A 14,661-nucleotide genomic window follows, 5' to 3' on the forward strand; every position below is an offset into this window, starting at 1 on the left:
GTGCCGCGGAGGGGACCCCCATTTTCACACTCAAATTTCCGTTCCAAGGCATAGCATTTTTGCCTTGTTGAGAAAAAGAACAAAGAAAGCTGCTCCAAGGCATAGCATTTTTTTCTTATCGAGAAAAAGAAGAGAGAAATCCGCTCCGAAGCTTCGCATATTTTTCGTTACGCCGCTCCGATCGCATTGAATGAGCTGCAATTTGGTGAAAAGTGGCCGCAGAGCTCCCCCGGCGGAGGCCGCGCTAGCTGCATCATGCACGCATGACCGTTCCATAGGGATGCATACGCACTCACTCGCTGGCGATCCGTTCCAAGGACCCCCGTTTTCACAAACATTTGTCGTTCCGAAGCCCGTTCCGAGGACCCTCCGTTTTGCAATAAGCCCGCTCCAAGGCCCCCGTTTTTTGTCTCGCCCGCGGCACACCCCCACCACTTTTTTGGTCGAGTGCCCCCCCAGGAATTATTTCTACAGCTTTTAAACAGTTACAGTTACAGTTGAAAAAAAGGAGAATGAAACAAGGAAAATATTGTGTTTATAGTAGGAATAGAGTTTAATATGGTTTCTGGAAAAAAAAAACACATTGCAACTAAATATCTTCCAAAAAAAAGGAAATTGCCAACTTTAAAACCAAATGCAATGAATTTTTCCATGAAGGTAATACTGTCTATAAAAACCCTACTCTTCCCTTTTTTGTGTGTACATGTACTACAAGTACAGTGTACTCAATTTACATCATTATTCTTACATGAGCTTTAAACTATATGTAATGTCATAGAAATATTTAAAAAAATATATATAATGGTTGATTATGTTACAATAGCATCATGGGATTTTCCTTCTACCCCAATTTTTTTCCTTTTTCAGGGGGGGGGCAATTGACACCCCACTCACTTAATATTGGATGGAATACAAAACGGATGCATATTACAGTACAAATCTACATCGAAAGGCGGCTTTGTCTTCCTCTCTTTAAAAAAGAATTCAAATATTTTTGAGGAACAAGGGTTCAATTACATATTTTATCTCCAAGCACAATACAAAATATTTACAAATTTCGTCCACACATGTACATACCAGATTGGGGAGAGGTGCTGGCAAGGCCAATCCAGACAGGGCTACTTCCTTGCCATTCTGGGCAAGCGATATCAGCTTCAGGGCTACCACAAATGCCTAAAAAAGGAGGCCAAGAAAAAAAAGACAATTACATGTAGAAGAAAGAGAAAAAAGATAGAGGGAAGGAAGAGAGTTGGAAGGAGAAATTATGAAGGGTATAACACAAGTATAATGGAGAAACAGGGTTTCAAGGAAAGGCACAGGGGGTATGGAGAAAAAAGGTGAAAGTCGGTACTGAGCACAAGAGACGCAGAGAGAGATTGAAACAGAGAGAAAGAGAGGAGGAGGTGACCATGAGAGAAGCTCATTTCCAAAAGAAAATAAAGTGTTGACCTCTTTAAAACCTATTAAAAAAAAAAAACACAAATTTAAAACTAAAAGAGATTGGACTACATGTACGTACATGTATGCATAATCACAATGAAATCCTCAAATTATCATGTTTGTATAGTGGTCTACATGTTTACTTGAATGCTACAAGTGTTATACACAATGTATACAAAAAGGAAGGAAATTGCACCTTAAAAAATGTAATTTGAATAGCCTACATGTATATAATAAGATTGTGTTACTAGAATTCTTGTTGTAGGTATGATACTAATAATAGAGTGTATAATTTCAACAAACATACATGTATGTACAAGTTACAGTTTATGTATAAAAGTAGTTCACCTAGAAGAATTGCAGGTACTGTGTACTGTACACTACATGACTGTACAAAACATCTACAGTGTATCAAAACACATTTATGGATTATAGAAGTCTATCTCTTGAGAGGCAATTAGCAACACATAATGATGCCCTAATGATGATTAAATACTGCATATTTCATCAGTTCCAATTCCAAACTACATGAACGGCACATAAAATAGGAACCCTTTAATATGAATCATTATCAAGAGAAAACCGATTGTACATGTATATTTACATGTACATGTTAAAGCAGGAACTACATGTATACCTGATTTGTCAAAAGAATAACAATGTTATTGGTATGGATGAATGAATGATGTTTGACAATCAAGGCCCTGTTTCATAAAGACTTGTTATATAAACCAATAATCTCTCGGCCAATCAGATGTTTGACAATCAAGGTCCTGTTTCACAAAGACTTGTTATATAAACCAATAATCTCTCGGCCAATCAGATTGAAGGGTTTCAGTAGCTTATTACTGTTAATGCAATTTTTTATTGTAACAAGTTTTATAAAACTTGGGTTGTTTCAGATTCCCCCTTGTGTATCCTAACCATAACATTTAAAATGAAATGTATATTCTCCTATGGCAATATGTACATGTGCGTTATTGCAAGCATAAAACTGTGAAGTGCTTTTAAACTTCTAATAGGCTACATGTACATGTACATGTAGGTACATATATATATACAAGAACATAATATACATGTAATCTGTAGCAATGAATTCGGGTTTAGGAGTATATGATGCTCTTTGACAACGAATATTGTACCATGTTACTATAGGAATGCCCAACATAGCAACATCATTAAACTACTGATCACATTCACAGGTGCATTTTGTGGAATGCAGTGTTAAGGGGTTTATATACAACATGGTAAGTAACATAAAAAATATGAACACTGAATATAAGCCTTTATATACACGATAGAGTAACAAAGCGAAGTCATAATTTTTTTGCATTTTATCCAATATCTCAGTGGAGAAAGATGAAAAAACATCTACATGTAGAGCCCAATTTTGGTTGAAATCAGTTTAACAGAGCCCAATGTATGACCACTTGAATACCTAATCAACCCCACTAAAGGCAATGTGTTATTGGCCCGGTTCTAAATGTTTTACAGAAACCCGGCCAATATTATGCACGTGGTCACGCATAATGCACATTATGTATTGCAGGCAGGCGAAAAGATAATTTTTCATTTTCTTGGGCTACTTTTCACAATCTGCAGCCTATTAAAATCTGTATCATTGGATAAGCCTTTTACATTGCAGTGAATGATAAATTTCTGGGGCTTTATTTCTATTTTCCAATGCTTTTTTAAGCATTGGGGGGGGGGTGAAATCGCAACGAACCCGGGGGGGCCACTTACATTGACGAGTGGATACCATGCGCGACCAAAAAAAACACGTAAAAAGGATGTCTTTTTCACGATAGGGCACGTTACGTACATGTACGTAACATGATAAGGGTGTCAAAAACACAAAAATAATGAAAAAAGGGTATCTATTTCGCTCGGAAAATGACGTGTTTAGGGTCAAATTTGCGGGGATGATAAAACAAAATAAATCTTTTTATAAAGGATGTCCTTTTTGCCCCAACACTTCCGTGTTTAGAGTCCGATTTGTGCGAGGTGTAGAAGGTGGGGTCGTACTAAAGCAAATAAGGTAAAGCCGACGACCGAAGGACCCGTACTTGTTTAGGGGTTCATTTCAGGGAATATTTGCCAAGAGTATCGTTTTGTTTCCAATACTTGTTAGGGTAGGGTTTCACACGCCAATACTTGTTAAGGGGTGCATTTCCAGAATATGGAAATTACATGTACGTGTTTAGGGTGCTTTTCGAGACCTTATGGTCGCGCATGGTATCCACTCGTGAATGGAAGTGCCCCCCCCCCCCCCCCCCCCCCCCCCCCCCCCCCCCCGGAATGAACCCCATTTAATTTTTCCCCTTGATTCCTACTATTTAAATTTGGATGCTTTTCATCAGACTCCTCCATAGATAGGATTCAGACCGATGAATTGCAAGATCGGTTTTTCTTTGATGTGATACCTTGGTACACTTTTGAAGGCAAGATGACCTTTGACCCCTACCTGTTTGTCTAGATACCCCCTCCCCTGGGGATCAGAAAGCTCCCATATCTTATGGAGGATGGTTTCTCTTAGTCCTGATTTCTTGAGGAAAGCTGCTGCATCTATGGCTCCTATCTTTCCTGTGCCACTCTTATCAACCTGCAAATAATTCAGAATAAACACTGATTAGACATGATGTATAATGAATTATAATCAAGAAGAAAATAAATATACATGAACATGTATATGTAGTTGTAGAGTGGTACCGCTTTGTATGTATTTTCTATACACTGTTTACTTTAATACGAATGAATTTATCCAACAGATATACTGCAGACTGCAAATGTAAAACATTGAATGTCAAGAAGTTAAGTACATGTACCTCATACTAATGTTGTCACTTCTTGCTTATTGTAAAAATGCATCATACATGTATTAACACTACAGTGGAAAGGAAATCAAGGAACAACAATGAGGCACAAGCATTTGGGGACAAACTGAAAAAAAATACAGGTAATTTGGCGAAAGGAAAAACAAAAATAAAGTTTCTCTTCTCCTCCCATATAAACAATTTTATTCATATTTTTGAAATATTTTCACTTCTAAAAAAAAAACTTTGATAGAAAATATATTATTTTTACTAGGAATAGAAGGGGAAAGTGAAAAGGAAATCACAACAATGTACAGTGTACATGTATATACATGAGAAATGTACCAAATCATATATCATCCATTCTTCTTTGGGGGAGGGGGTGGTTGGGGGAAGTTATTTTTTAAAAATTGTTGAACTAGATTAGTTTATATAAAATAGTCCTTCCACAAAGCAAAATGATTAAACTAAATACATGTAATGAACTCTTTTGGTTACATAGTACATACACTGTATATTGTAGGAGTGTAGGTCATATAACTTAGTAAGCCTATCAAAAATATGTATACAAGTACAGTAACAAATTAATATTTCTTTGAAATTAAAATCCTATTCAAAGCTAAATTTCAAGTCATACAATCTGCATGTAACACTAACAATAAAGCATTAAGTACATATAAGAAGTCTATGAAGGAAGGGGGGGGTTCGACCACAAAAGTGGTAGGTACATGTACGTGCCATGGGCTACACAAAAAACTGGGGCTTTGGAGTTGCTTTCCATGTTCTTTTTCTCAATAACATCAAAATACTGTGCCTTGAACAGAAATTTGAGTGTAAAAATGGGGGTTCTCTCTGCTGCACATACCCATAACCACCACCCATTACATGTACAGCGCGTCCCAAATAAAATGTCCCTCTGATATGCGGCTTAATAACTTCCAAAAATAAAATTTATTCTCAATGAAATGTATGGATTTAGGATGTCCATCTCATGTTCTAGCTTCTATAAAAATTTCATTGGTCTTGCTTCAGTGGTTTTGAATACACAGCCTATGTATTAAACAGTGGTGCTTTTCAACCCATTCCAAGTTTATATGCATGCAACACTGCTTTGTGTTCTGCACTTTCTTGCATATCAACCCCCTTTGACCATTCTGACCAAGGAGATATCACCTCTATCTCCTTGTTCTGACCAAGGAATTCCCTGATCTGACCAGGGAAATCTCCATGATCTAACCAGGCTCATCAAATCACAACCTTGAGCATGTTCAGAAGGGCAAAAACAGTATTTGACAGTTCATTTCATGTTTGATAAAAATGAGATGCACAATGATTGAGACAATGGGTCATGTCTGTTTCATGCATAATTCCAACAATACTGCATTTTTGTTTTCATTACTTTTTTTAGTTAATTAGCTACTGAGGTCAAGTTCAATAATTCAGTGTAACTTCTTAAAAGAAAAAAGTCAAAATTTTCTTTGGTATAGTTCCTTTTTGCAAAGGGTGATTAACTTGTTGATTCCCCCTTTTTCAGCTTATTTTACTCATCCATCATTCACATTTTCTTTCAAGTTGGTGCACTGATTCCCCTTCCTTATCAATCATCAAACAAACTGAATTTTTCATGTTTCTTGTCCTTCTGAACATGCTCAAGTTTACGATTTGATGAGCCTAGAAATGATAGGGAATTATCCCTGCTCAGATCATGGATGTAAGAATGGGGGTTAACATGCCATAGACAATGAAGAAATGCATCAATGCTGCAAACTTGGAATGAGCTAAAATGCACCACTGTTACGTAACAGAGTGTGTATTCAAAATCGCTGAAGCGCGACCAATGAAATTTTCATAAAAGTTAGAACATGAAATGAGCTTTCTACTCATGAACATTTATTTGAGAATCCTACCACACTTTAGAATTAATTCAGTCCTATGTCAGAGGGACATTTTTTGGGGGACGCGCTGTATGTACTGAGTGCCCCCCCCCCCCCACGGATATGATACATTGCTGTTTTATACTATTCACTTCGCAAACAAATTAAAATATTATATTTTGCTGCATATAATAAAATGTAAGAAAAGCAATACAGTTTTCAGTCAGCCTCAAACTACATGTGATAAATCGCATCATACTTGAAAACCTAAAAATAAATATTTTATTACTTTACTATCTGAAGAGTATGAAAGTGAAGACAAATATCTAGGGCATCTCCTTATATTTCATCAACTCTAGATGTTAAGTATTAAAATCTGCAGGTAGTTTTCGGTCTCCCCTTCTTATCTTTTATTTTTTGGACTGATATTTATTGACATTTTCAAAACAATTAAATGAGAGTATAACATACATGTAATGCTTATTTTAATTCTCCATAAAATATTTTTTTAAAATCTGCTTCAAGTCCATCCTATGAAAAGGGTTTCTTTATTTCAAGGATATCCAATTTATGAAACATCCCATTTGAATATCTCATAGCCATTGGGGAGTTTTGTATTATCAAATCATCACAGATTCTAGAGTTTACTGTAATTCACATCAAATCATAATTTTCCATTAATTTGATATTTGTTTATGAAAACAAATACATTAATATGATTATCTTTAATATATAACCAATCATTTTTATCATTTTAACAAGGCAAATCACTTATATACATGTATGATATTTTCATTATCTCTACCGTATTTCATTTCGTAAACTGATTATGACAATCATATTGTGTTTTTTTAATGATCTTACAAGTACAAAAAGACAGAGTTTTACTACAAAAGGTTTCTCACACAATGTAAGTTCATTTACGATTCATTCACCCCTGGTAGAGTATTTTATGCTGTAGTGTAATACAAGTCTAAATATCTCCTTCCTGAGATCCACTGTGATCTATGACAGAATGTTTCCGGGTGACATTTCCCCTCAAGGAAAGCACCTTCACTGTGATCTATATAAGTAATCACTTGCTTTACAATACAAAATAGTGAATGGGGTGGGACTACAGGAAATCCTACAGGTAGTGCTTGACCAGGGAAAAATGTGCTACTGTCTGGCACTTGGTCCACAGTATCGAGCATTTTCTAAAATATTATATTGAATTGATAATGCTCAACTACATTATGTTGTGACATGTAAAAGAGAACGTGCTCAGTATACATGTATGTTTTGGTTGTGATAATACAGGATATGACATATAATTTCTAATATGTGTATTCAATAAAGATCAATATTCTTCAGTTATGAAATGAATCTTTTAAACAATGAACAACAACAATATTTAAGAAAGAGTGGGGATGATAATTGATATAAAATCATAATTTTCATCATGCTTCATCTTTGTATTCATGTAAAGGAAAAGGTCTTGCAAGATGAGAAAGGCTGGGTTCCTCTACAAACTTTATTTAAAAGGCAGTCAGCAGGAATCAACTAAATTTTACATGTAAATGCTTTGATCATTTACATTCAATGTATTAATAATGAAAATGGAAGCAAAAGTAAGAATTGTGATATGGACCTACAGCTTTTGATTATTAATCGAAATGTATACCGTATGTATTGGAATTTGATGTTTGCATTTCTTTCTTTGAAATCCATTTGGATGGTTTCTATTTTTCTTAAAAGCAAACATACATGTAAGAAATTCTTCTAGGCATAGCCTTCATACACTGATGCATGCATCTGCCCTGTCCCCATATTCTCAAAATGGATTGTAACAAACCTCAATATTTTTTTTTCATAATTTACATGTACATGTATATGTACAGTATAATAGTAAGTTTAGTAATGACTTCCATTTTGTCTTTAATAATAAACAATAAGAATTTGATTATCTACTTGATTATTCATTAAGATATGATGGTAAACTCTCATTCAAACATTCAAAAAATTTCTACTTTCAACAAAGCTGATCCTTTAAAGTCTTTAATGATGATAAAACATGATCAATAAAAACTTGTTTCCATAGATCCCTGGTTCTTAAGAACACTTTAATTATCCAACAAGAAAATTTCACCATTAATTATGAAAATGAAAGCAAAAGCAATTGACCTACAGATTTTAATCAAGATTCTGATGTGAAACTGTAATACTTCAGTGACAAACTAATCAGAATTCTATAGATATATCTACATGTTGATCTACAGTTGAAGTTTGCATACTTTCTTATCAAACTCTACTTTCTACTTTTTTTTAAATGGTCCATTGGGTTATTAGTTTCTGTACTTTTTACTTATTTACATACATGTACAATAGTTTTTTTTTTAGGAATTAGTGATAAATATGTTCAATACATAGACTGAGGACAATCTACAATAGAAATAGTAAAAGACCATACTACCAACAGAATTCAAAGGGGAGTGTTTAAAAAAAAATTCTTACTTGTCTGAAGAGTGATTCATACGCTGTTAGATTGGGCCCTGCAACCTGTATGGGAGACAAACAAAAATAAGTCTTTTGATCAAATATATTACAAATTGATCTTTTTTTTATTTGAAGAATGAAACAAAAACATAGGGCACATACAGTTCAAATAAAGCTTCATCTATAGATCTATCCCATGATCCAATACAAACTTGCAAAAGTTCTGTATAATTTTTTGAACATTCAATTTAAAAACGTAGTTCTTATATCAATTCAAATCACATCAAAATTCATCATCACTCTTCCTTTTCTCCCTCCCCATTCTCTCTCTCCTCTTTTTGCTCTCTTTCTTTGACTCATATTCTCATTGTTTTGTCTATCATTCTTTTGATAATTTTATAGGTTTCTAACAAAAAATATATTCTGTTTTCAAGATGCAATGAGTATTACTTCATTCTTTAACAAAAATGAAAGACAAATTTCTTTAAATGAATAATATAATTCATTGACAGCTTTGCCAAATTACAGGGCAATAATAACATGTAGAGAACCAGAGTGTCATACCTGACAGACATGATACTAATCCACTATTCAAATGTTTTCAACAAGAAATGTGTCAAAAAGGAATTCTTAAATACACAGGCTCAGTATATGGAAGTAGAACAAAAGTTGGCTTTTACACCTACATATCACCCATTATCACAACACACGTACTATCCCTGCCTTTCTGTTTCATAGTCAGGAAGTGTATAGTGTTTGCGTGAAGTTTCAGGCATGAGTCATAGGGTTATGGAGTATCAATCAGAAGTCTCGCAGAACCTATTAATAAACCAGATCCTTTCATCATCCTTCTATCATAATCACCTACATGTAATCATGGATTCTCATTTTCTCCCCTGAATATTGCATGGCTGTACCCGGCAAGATTACATTTAGATCTTGCCTCTAATTCTCCTCCTGTCCACTCTTGCGCAGTAGGTGGTTTCAAACCGCCTCAATCTCAAGAATCCCCGCTACATTACGAGAACTTTTTTCACGCAAGTAAATACCCGTTAATTATTCCCACATTCAAACTGCCCTGAAACATACTCTTCAGGATAAGTTACAAACATGCGCATTAGATGGTCTGATAAGCAAGCAAGGTGCGAGATTCAAAATCGCAAGCTTGACAGCCACCCATGGCGCCCACGCCCTACTACACGCTAAGTTCCCGTAATTTGCTTTAACATCGCCAAAATACCTGCGACCTTGGAAAAATCCCTGCAGAATTCTCGTTATTTTGACAAGTACCTAAAAATAGCGGGTATTTTCTTTCGGGTAGATAACACGTAATTTGCTTTCACATTTCCAAGATTACCTGGTATTTTCTGATCGGGGTAAATTTCCTGATCAGATAATCAGAAATTATCTGGAACCGAAGAACTGTGAGGTGGTCTAAAACCACCCAGTGACATTTAAAGCACAGGGAGATGTTCTGAAGTTATAAAGCATACAGTGTAAAATATGTTAAAGTTAATGTTAAAGTATGTACATGTATGCACATCACAAGCACTGTATGCCCTACAGAATTAATACTTCTGTTCATTTGTGTGAATACTTGTAATAACGTAAATGTACATGAACAGTCACTTGAGAATAAACAAATGATACTTTGAACAATATCTGAAATACAAGACAAGTGAACAAGTTTAATCAAAAGCGATTCTAATGTTCTAGACCTCATACGATGTAGCTGCATTTATATAAGGAATAAGAAGCAAAGAAACTTTGCATAATATGGTTAATCTGATTTTTAAACCTTTGCCTATAAAAACAAATGACAAATCCCATTTGAATCTTCAAAAACATAAAATGATATTTTATTCCGTCAAATATGCCAATGAAATGTGTAATCCTAATGTAACTACAAAAACATTGTAAATATTTGCCTAATTTTTTTAGAGCATTTTCGTTAAATCGTTTTAAAATTAAATGTATTATTTATGATTTATGAGCAAAAGCCCTATCTCATGACAATCCCTATATTTCGATCAGACTCTCGAGTGTAGAGTACTGATCTACAATACATTTAGTTGAGCGTCCCTATTGACTACATAATGGAACACCCATAGAAGTCTCTAAGACTACATAATAAAAATACAATTCATGTAGCAGCAGGGCTAACTTTGTGACACAGAAATAATAATAATATCAAACATTTCTTTTGACCTATGAATAAATCCAAGGCCATGAAGGGACAATGTCCCTCATATTGGCTTTTTTAAATGAGCTTTGTGGAATGTATAAAAACAAATTATTAATATTTTCTTCAAAATAAGTAAAAAAAACAAACAAACAAAATTTATTTGATATTGTTCATTTGACCTCGACTACATGTAGGAATAGTAGGAATGACATATATCCAATGAACATCTCAGTTCTCACACAGGTTTATCTGTAAGTTTTAAATAATGAACAAGGTACATTTTAATTTTCAATCATCAATTTTATTTACATCGTTATGGAATTGTAAGGATATTTTGCATTCAATTTTATTACGTTTAATAAATTCTTTAAAATTGTTTAAAGGACGAGTCCACCCCAACAAAAACTTGATTTGAATATAAAGAGAAAAATTCAACAAGCATAACGCTGAAAATTTCATCAAAATCGGATGTAAAATAAGAAAGTTATGGCATTTTAAAGTTTCGCTTATTTTCAACAAAATAGTTATATGAACGAGCCAGTTACATCCAAATGAGAGAGTTGATGACATTACTCACTATTTCTTTTGTATTTTATTATATGAAATATGAAATATTTTTATTTTCTCGTCATTGTCATGTGAAATGAAGTTTCATTCCTCCCTGAACACATGGAATTCCATTATTTTAACATTTTGTGCTTCAGGCAAGGAGGTCCTAATCGTCAAATTCCTAAAAATTGAAATATTGTATAATTCAAACAATAAAAAACAAAAGAAATAGTGAGTGAGTGACATCATCGACTCTCTCATTTGGATGTAACTGGCTCGTTCATATAACTATTTTGTTGAAAATAAGCGAAACTTTGAAATGTCATAACTTTCTTATTTTACATCCGATTTTGATGAAATTTTCAGCATTGTGCTTGTCTGATTTTTCTCTATTGATTCAAATCAACATTTTTCTGAGGTGGACTTGACCTTTAACAAATACAGTACATGTATGTCACACGTACATGTACAGTACCTACATGTACATTATGTATTTATATTGTAACTGTTGCTTTTACCCAAGAATGACAATGTAAGCATGCTAATTTCAGCCTTGTGGCTGTGTAACATTAATTGCTTTTTTTTAATGTAGAAAGTTATATCTGCTCATTGATACAAAATGACCTTCAATTTTAATAGCCCAGAAACCCAACAGTATACTCAACAGTAATTGATGATTCATGTTAAACCAATATACCATGTTCAACTTTAATGAGGACAATGATTTCAATCTTGAATTCTCAATTGAGAATTCAAGATCTTAGCTTTTCATTATGTTTGAAGTTACCTGTTTACTGACCTCAAATTACATCTGACCTTGACCTTGGTCTTGTGAACTAATATTACCCTTATCCATTTGGCATTTGCCTACACTTGATCATGAAATGAGGACTGAAAACTAATATAAATATGATCTTGAAATAAAGTAATAAGAGGTGATTAGTCTTCATACTTCCATTACTTTTTTAATCCTTGTCCTTATTTCTTTGAAACATTGTACAACCTCACTTGGATTACAGCCTACATAGTACAGGTAGATTTCTTATAACAGAGCACTTTTGCATACAGATAACAATGAGCTTTGATAATACACAAGCAGCTGTGTGACAACAGCCGACTCAAAACGATTTGCAATTTTCCAAAATCAAGATGGATTGATGACTGTAATATTCAGTGTACCAGTAAATGAAAATTCAAATTTCTGAAAAATAAACAAATTGACTAAATTGGTCTTTAAAAATTGGGAGATTCTTCCTTACATGTACATGTAATCCCCCTCCCTAAGCAAACAACAAAACACAGGCATCAATTAAACATACATGTTGGATACAAAGCATTACAAAACATCCTTTCTCCTCTTCTTCTTTTTATCCTCTTCATCTCCTTCTTCTCTCCTTTAATCTCATAGGATATTTACACATATAAATTGAGAATCACCTCCTCATGTCTTAAAAAAAAAGTTAGAATTCAAATCAACTGAAGTAGAAAAATGCTCTATAATTCATGTACTATACTGGATTTTATTATTATCTATCTATTTTTATTTCATACAAACCTTTTTTTTTTCATCCAAACAATTTCTATTCCATTATGAAGAGTTACAGATACATACTGTTTGAGATGGCAGACAAAATTAAAATAATGTGACCAATTCTGTGGTCAGCAACATCAATATTAAACCAGTGCCACCACTGGGTGGCCAACCCTCTCCTAGTGGGCATCAACATTGGATTTAAAATTAACAAAATATCAAAATTACATGTAATATTACAGCAATATATTATAAAAGATAAATATGTACATATATCTCAAAAGTCATGTCAAAGTCAAAGTCACATGAAAATGTCGAACATGGTAATCAAATACAGGAAGGCAGGATACAAATACTAGTAATACAAATAAAATTTTCTGCTTGTACATCAGAACCCCAGACCCCAGTGACCCTGTTTTCCAAAGGGTGGTATGTAACTTCTTAAACAGCCTTGTATTACTGAATGCATACAAAAATAATTGCATGGGAAAACTTTCCTTCCAAATCAAACGAAAGGGGGGAATTTAAATAGAAAGACAGTGAAAGATGTCAAAAGCATATCTTCAGTCTTTATTTTTTTTAAATAACAAAGAGCTATTCAGTGATATTGTCGATTCACGGTTTCACGGTCGGTATGTTTCAAAGCTCCAGCTGGAACATCACTCAACTTGGAGGAAATAGAAGTCGGCTAGAGAAGACCATCCTAGTCAAGCTGGAGACTTATCAATTTGTTATTAGAAATTAAGTCGAATGGGAGGGTATTCAAATCCCTCGCTGTATTGGGGAAGGATTTCTTGTAGTAATTAGTTCTTTCAACTTTTCGCACAGAAAATACATGTTTGCCTTTTCAAGTGAGCAGAACATTTTAAATGGGAAGAGGGGTGCGATCAGAAACTAATTGTAGAAGAAAATTGAGTTTGGCTAATTTTTACATCTTATAATTTATAGACTCCATGTGCATAGAGTTCCATTTGTGGTGAAAGTTTAATATATTTATGAGAAATTGTACTTTGACTTAAACTTAAAGTAAACAATTGAATGATTTCATTAGTAGAATCACTAGATCTATCTTCTTCTAGTAGACTTTACATTTCTTTTCCTCCTCATCATGCTCATGTTTCTACTTTCTCAAAATGAGTCGAACTCAAAGTTCCCTCTCTTCAATTTTCTCCTGCTCATTAGATCTACTCCTCTTCCTTCCCCACCAATAAATTCATCCTCCTCCTCTTTTTTTCTCTTTTTCCACCCTTCTCCTCGTTCTTCTTTCCCATCTTCTCAAGTTCTCCTCCTCTCTCCTTTCCTTCTTCTTCAACAGTACAGTACACAAAAAGGTGGTCTTTAGGCCTACTATAATTTAAATAGAAGAACGAGGAAAGAGCCAGGTTGACCTGAATTATTTAGGGTGTGCAGTGGACAAAGAGTGGGCAGGGCAGGTTTGCTGCCCACTGTCCGTCCGCCACTGCCCCGTGAGTTCTCACGTGAAATCCGAACAAGCGACAATCGCCTTTATTCATCTCAACTCGCTCAAGAAGGGACATGTGAGGTCGAGATTTAAGTAACAATAATATTTATATCAGTATACATTAATGGTATTTAGCCTCATATTCCTAAAATATAACGATTCATAAATGGGTCGATTCCTCTTAATATTTATAATTTAAACTATATATGGAATAAAAAACAACTTTAATACTCTGTATCCTACCTGGCTGATCGACGGGAACGTAGCCATCTTGATCGCTCGGTCAAATTAATAAATGTGCAGCAGCGCCAGCTGCGGTGAAATTTCTACAG

At 34.3% G+C, this 14,661-nt stretch overlaps 1 protein-coding gene across 3 annotated transcripts in view; it reads right to left on the minus strand.

The window, feature by feature from the left end:
• The window catches only part of LOC121424591 (epidermal growth factor receptor substrate 15-like 1), a 43,182-nt gene extending 28,542 nt beyond the window's left edge, over positions 1-14,640 (minus strand). For 2 of the 3 annotated variants that reach the window (XM_041620338.1, XM_041620341.1), the window contains exons 1-4: positions 14,573-14,640; positions 8,621-8,665; positions 3,905-4,042; positions 1,078-1,173 (exon numbers count right to left, since the gene is read on the minus strand). In XM_041620338.1, the coding sequence (XP_041476272.1) occupies positions 1,078-1,173; positions 3,905-4,042; positions 8,621-8,665; positions 14,573-14,599 (306 nt within the window). In that variant the 5' untranslated portion in view covers positions 14,600-14,640. The remainder of the gene's footprint in view (positions 1-1,077; positions 1,174-3,904; positions 4,043-8,620; positions 8,666-14,572) is intronic. The other variant, XM_041620340.1, reaches the window with a different exon arrangement.
• Between the last annotated feature and the right edge of the window lie 21 nt (positions 14,641-14,661).

The sequence above is a fragment of the Lytechinus variegatus genome, chromosome 11, assembly GCF_018143015.1.
Source record: "Lytechinus variegatus isolate NC3 chromosome 11, Lvar_3.0, whole genome shotgun sequence".
Taxonomy (NCBI): Eukaryota; Metazoa; Echinodermata; class Echinoidea; order Temnopleuroida; family Toxopneustidae; genus Lytechinus; species Lytechinus variegatus.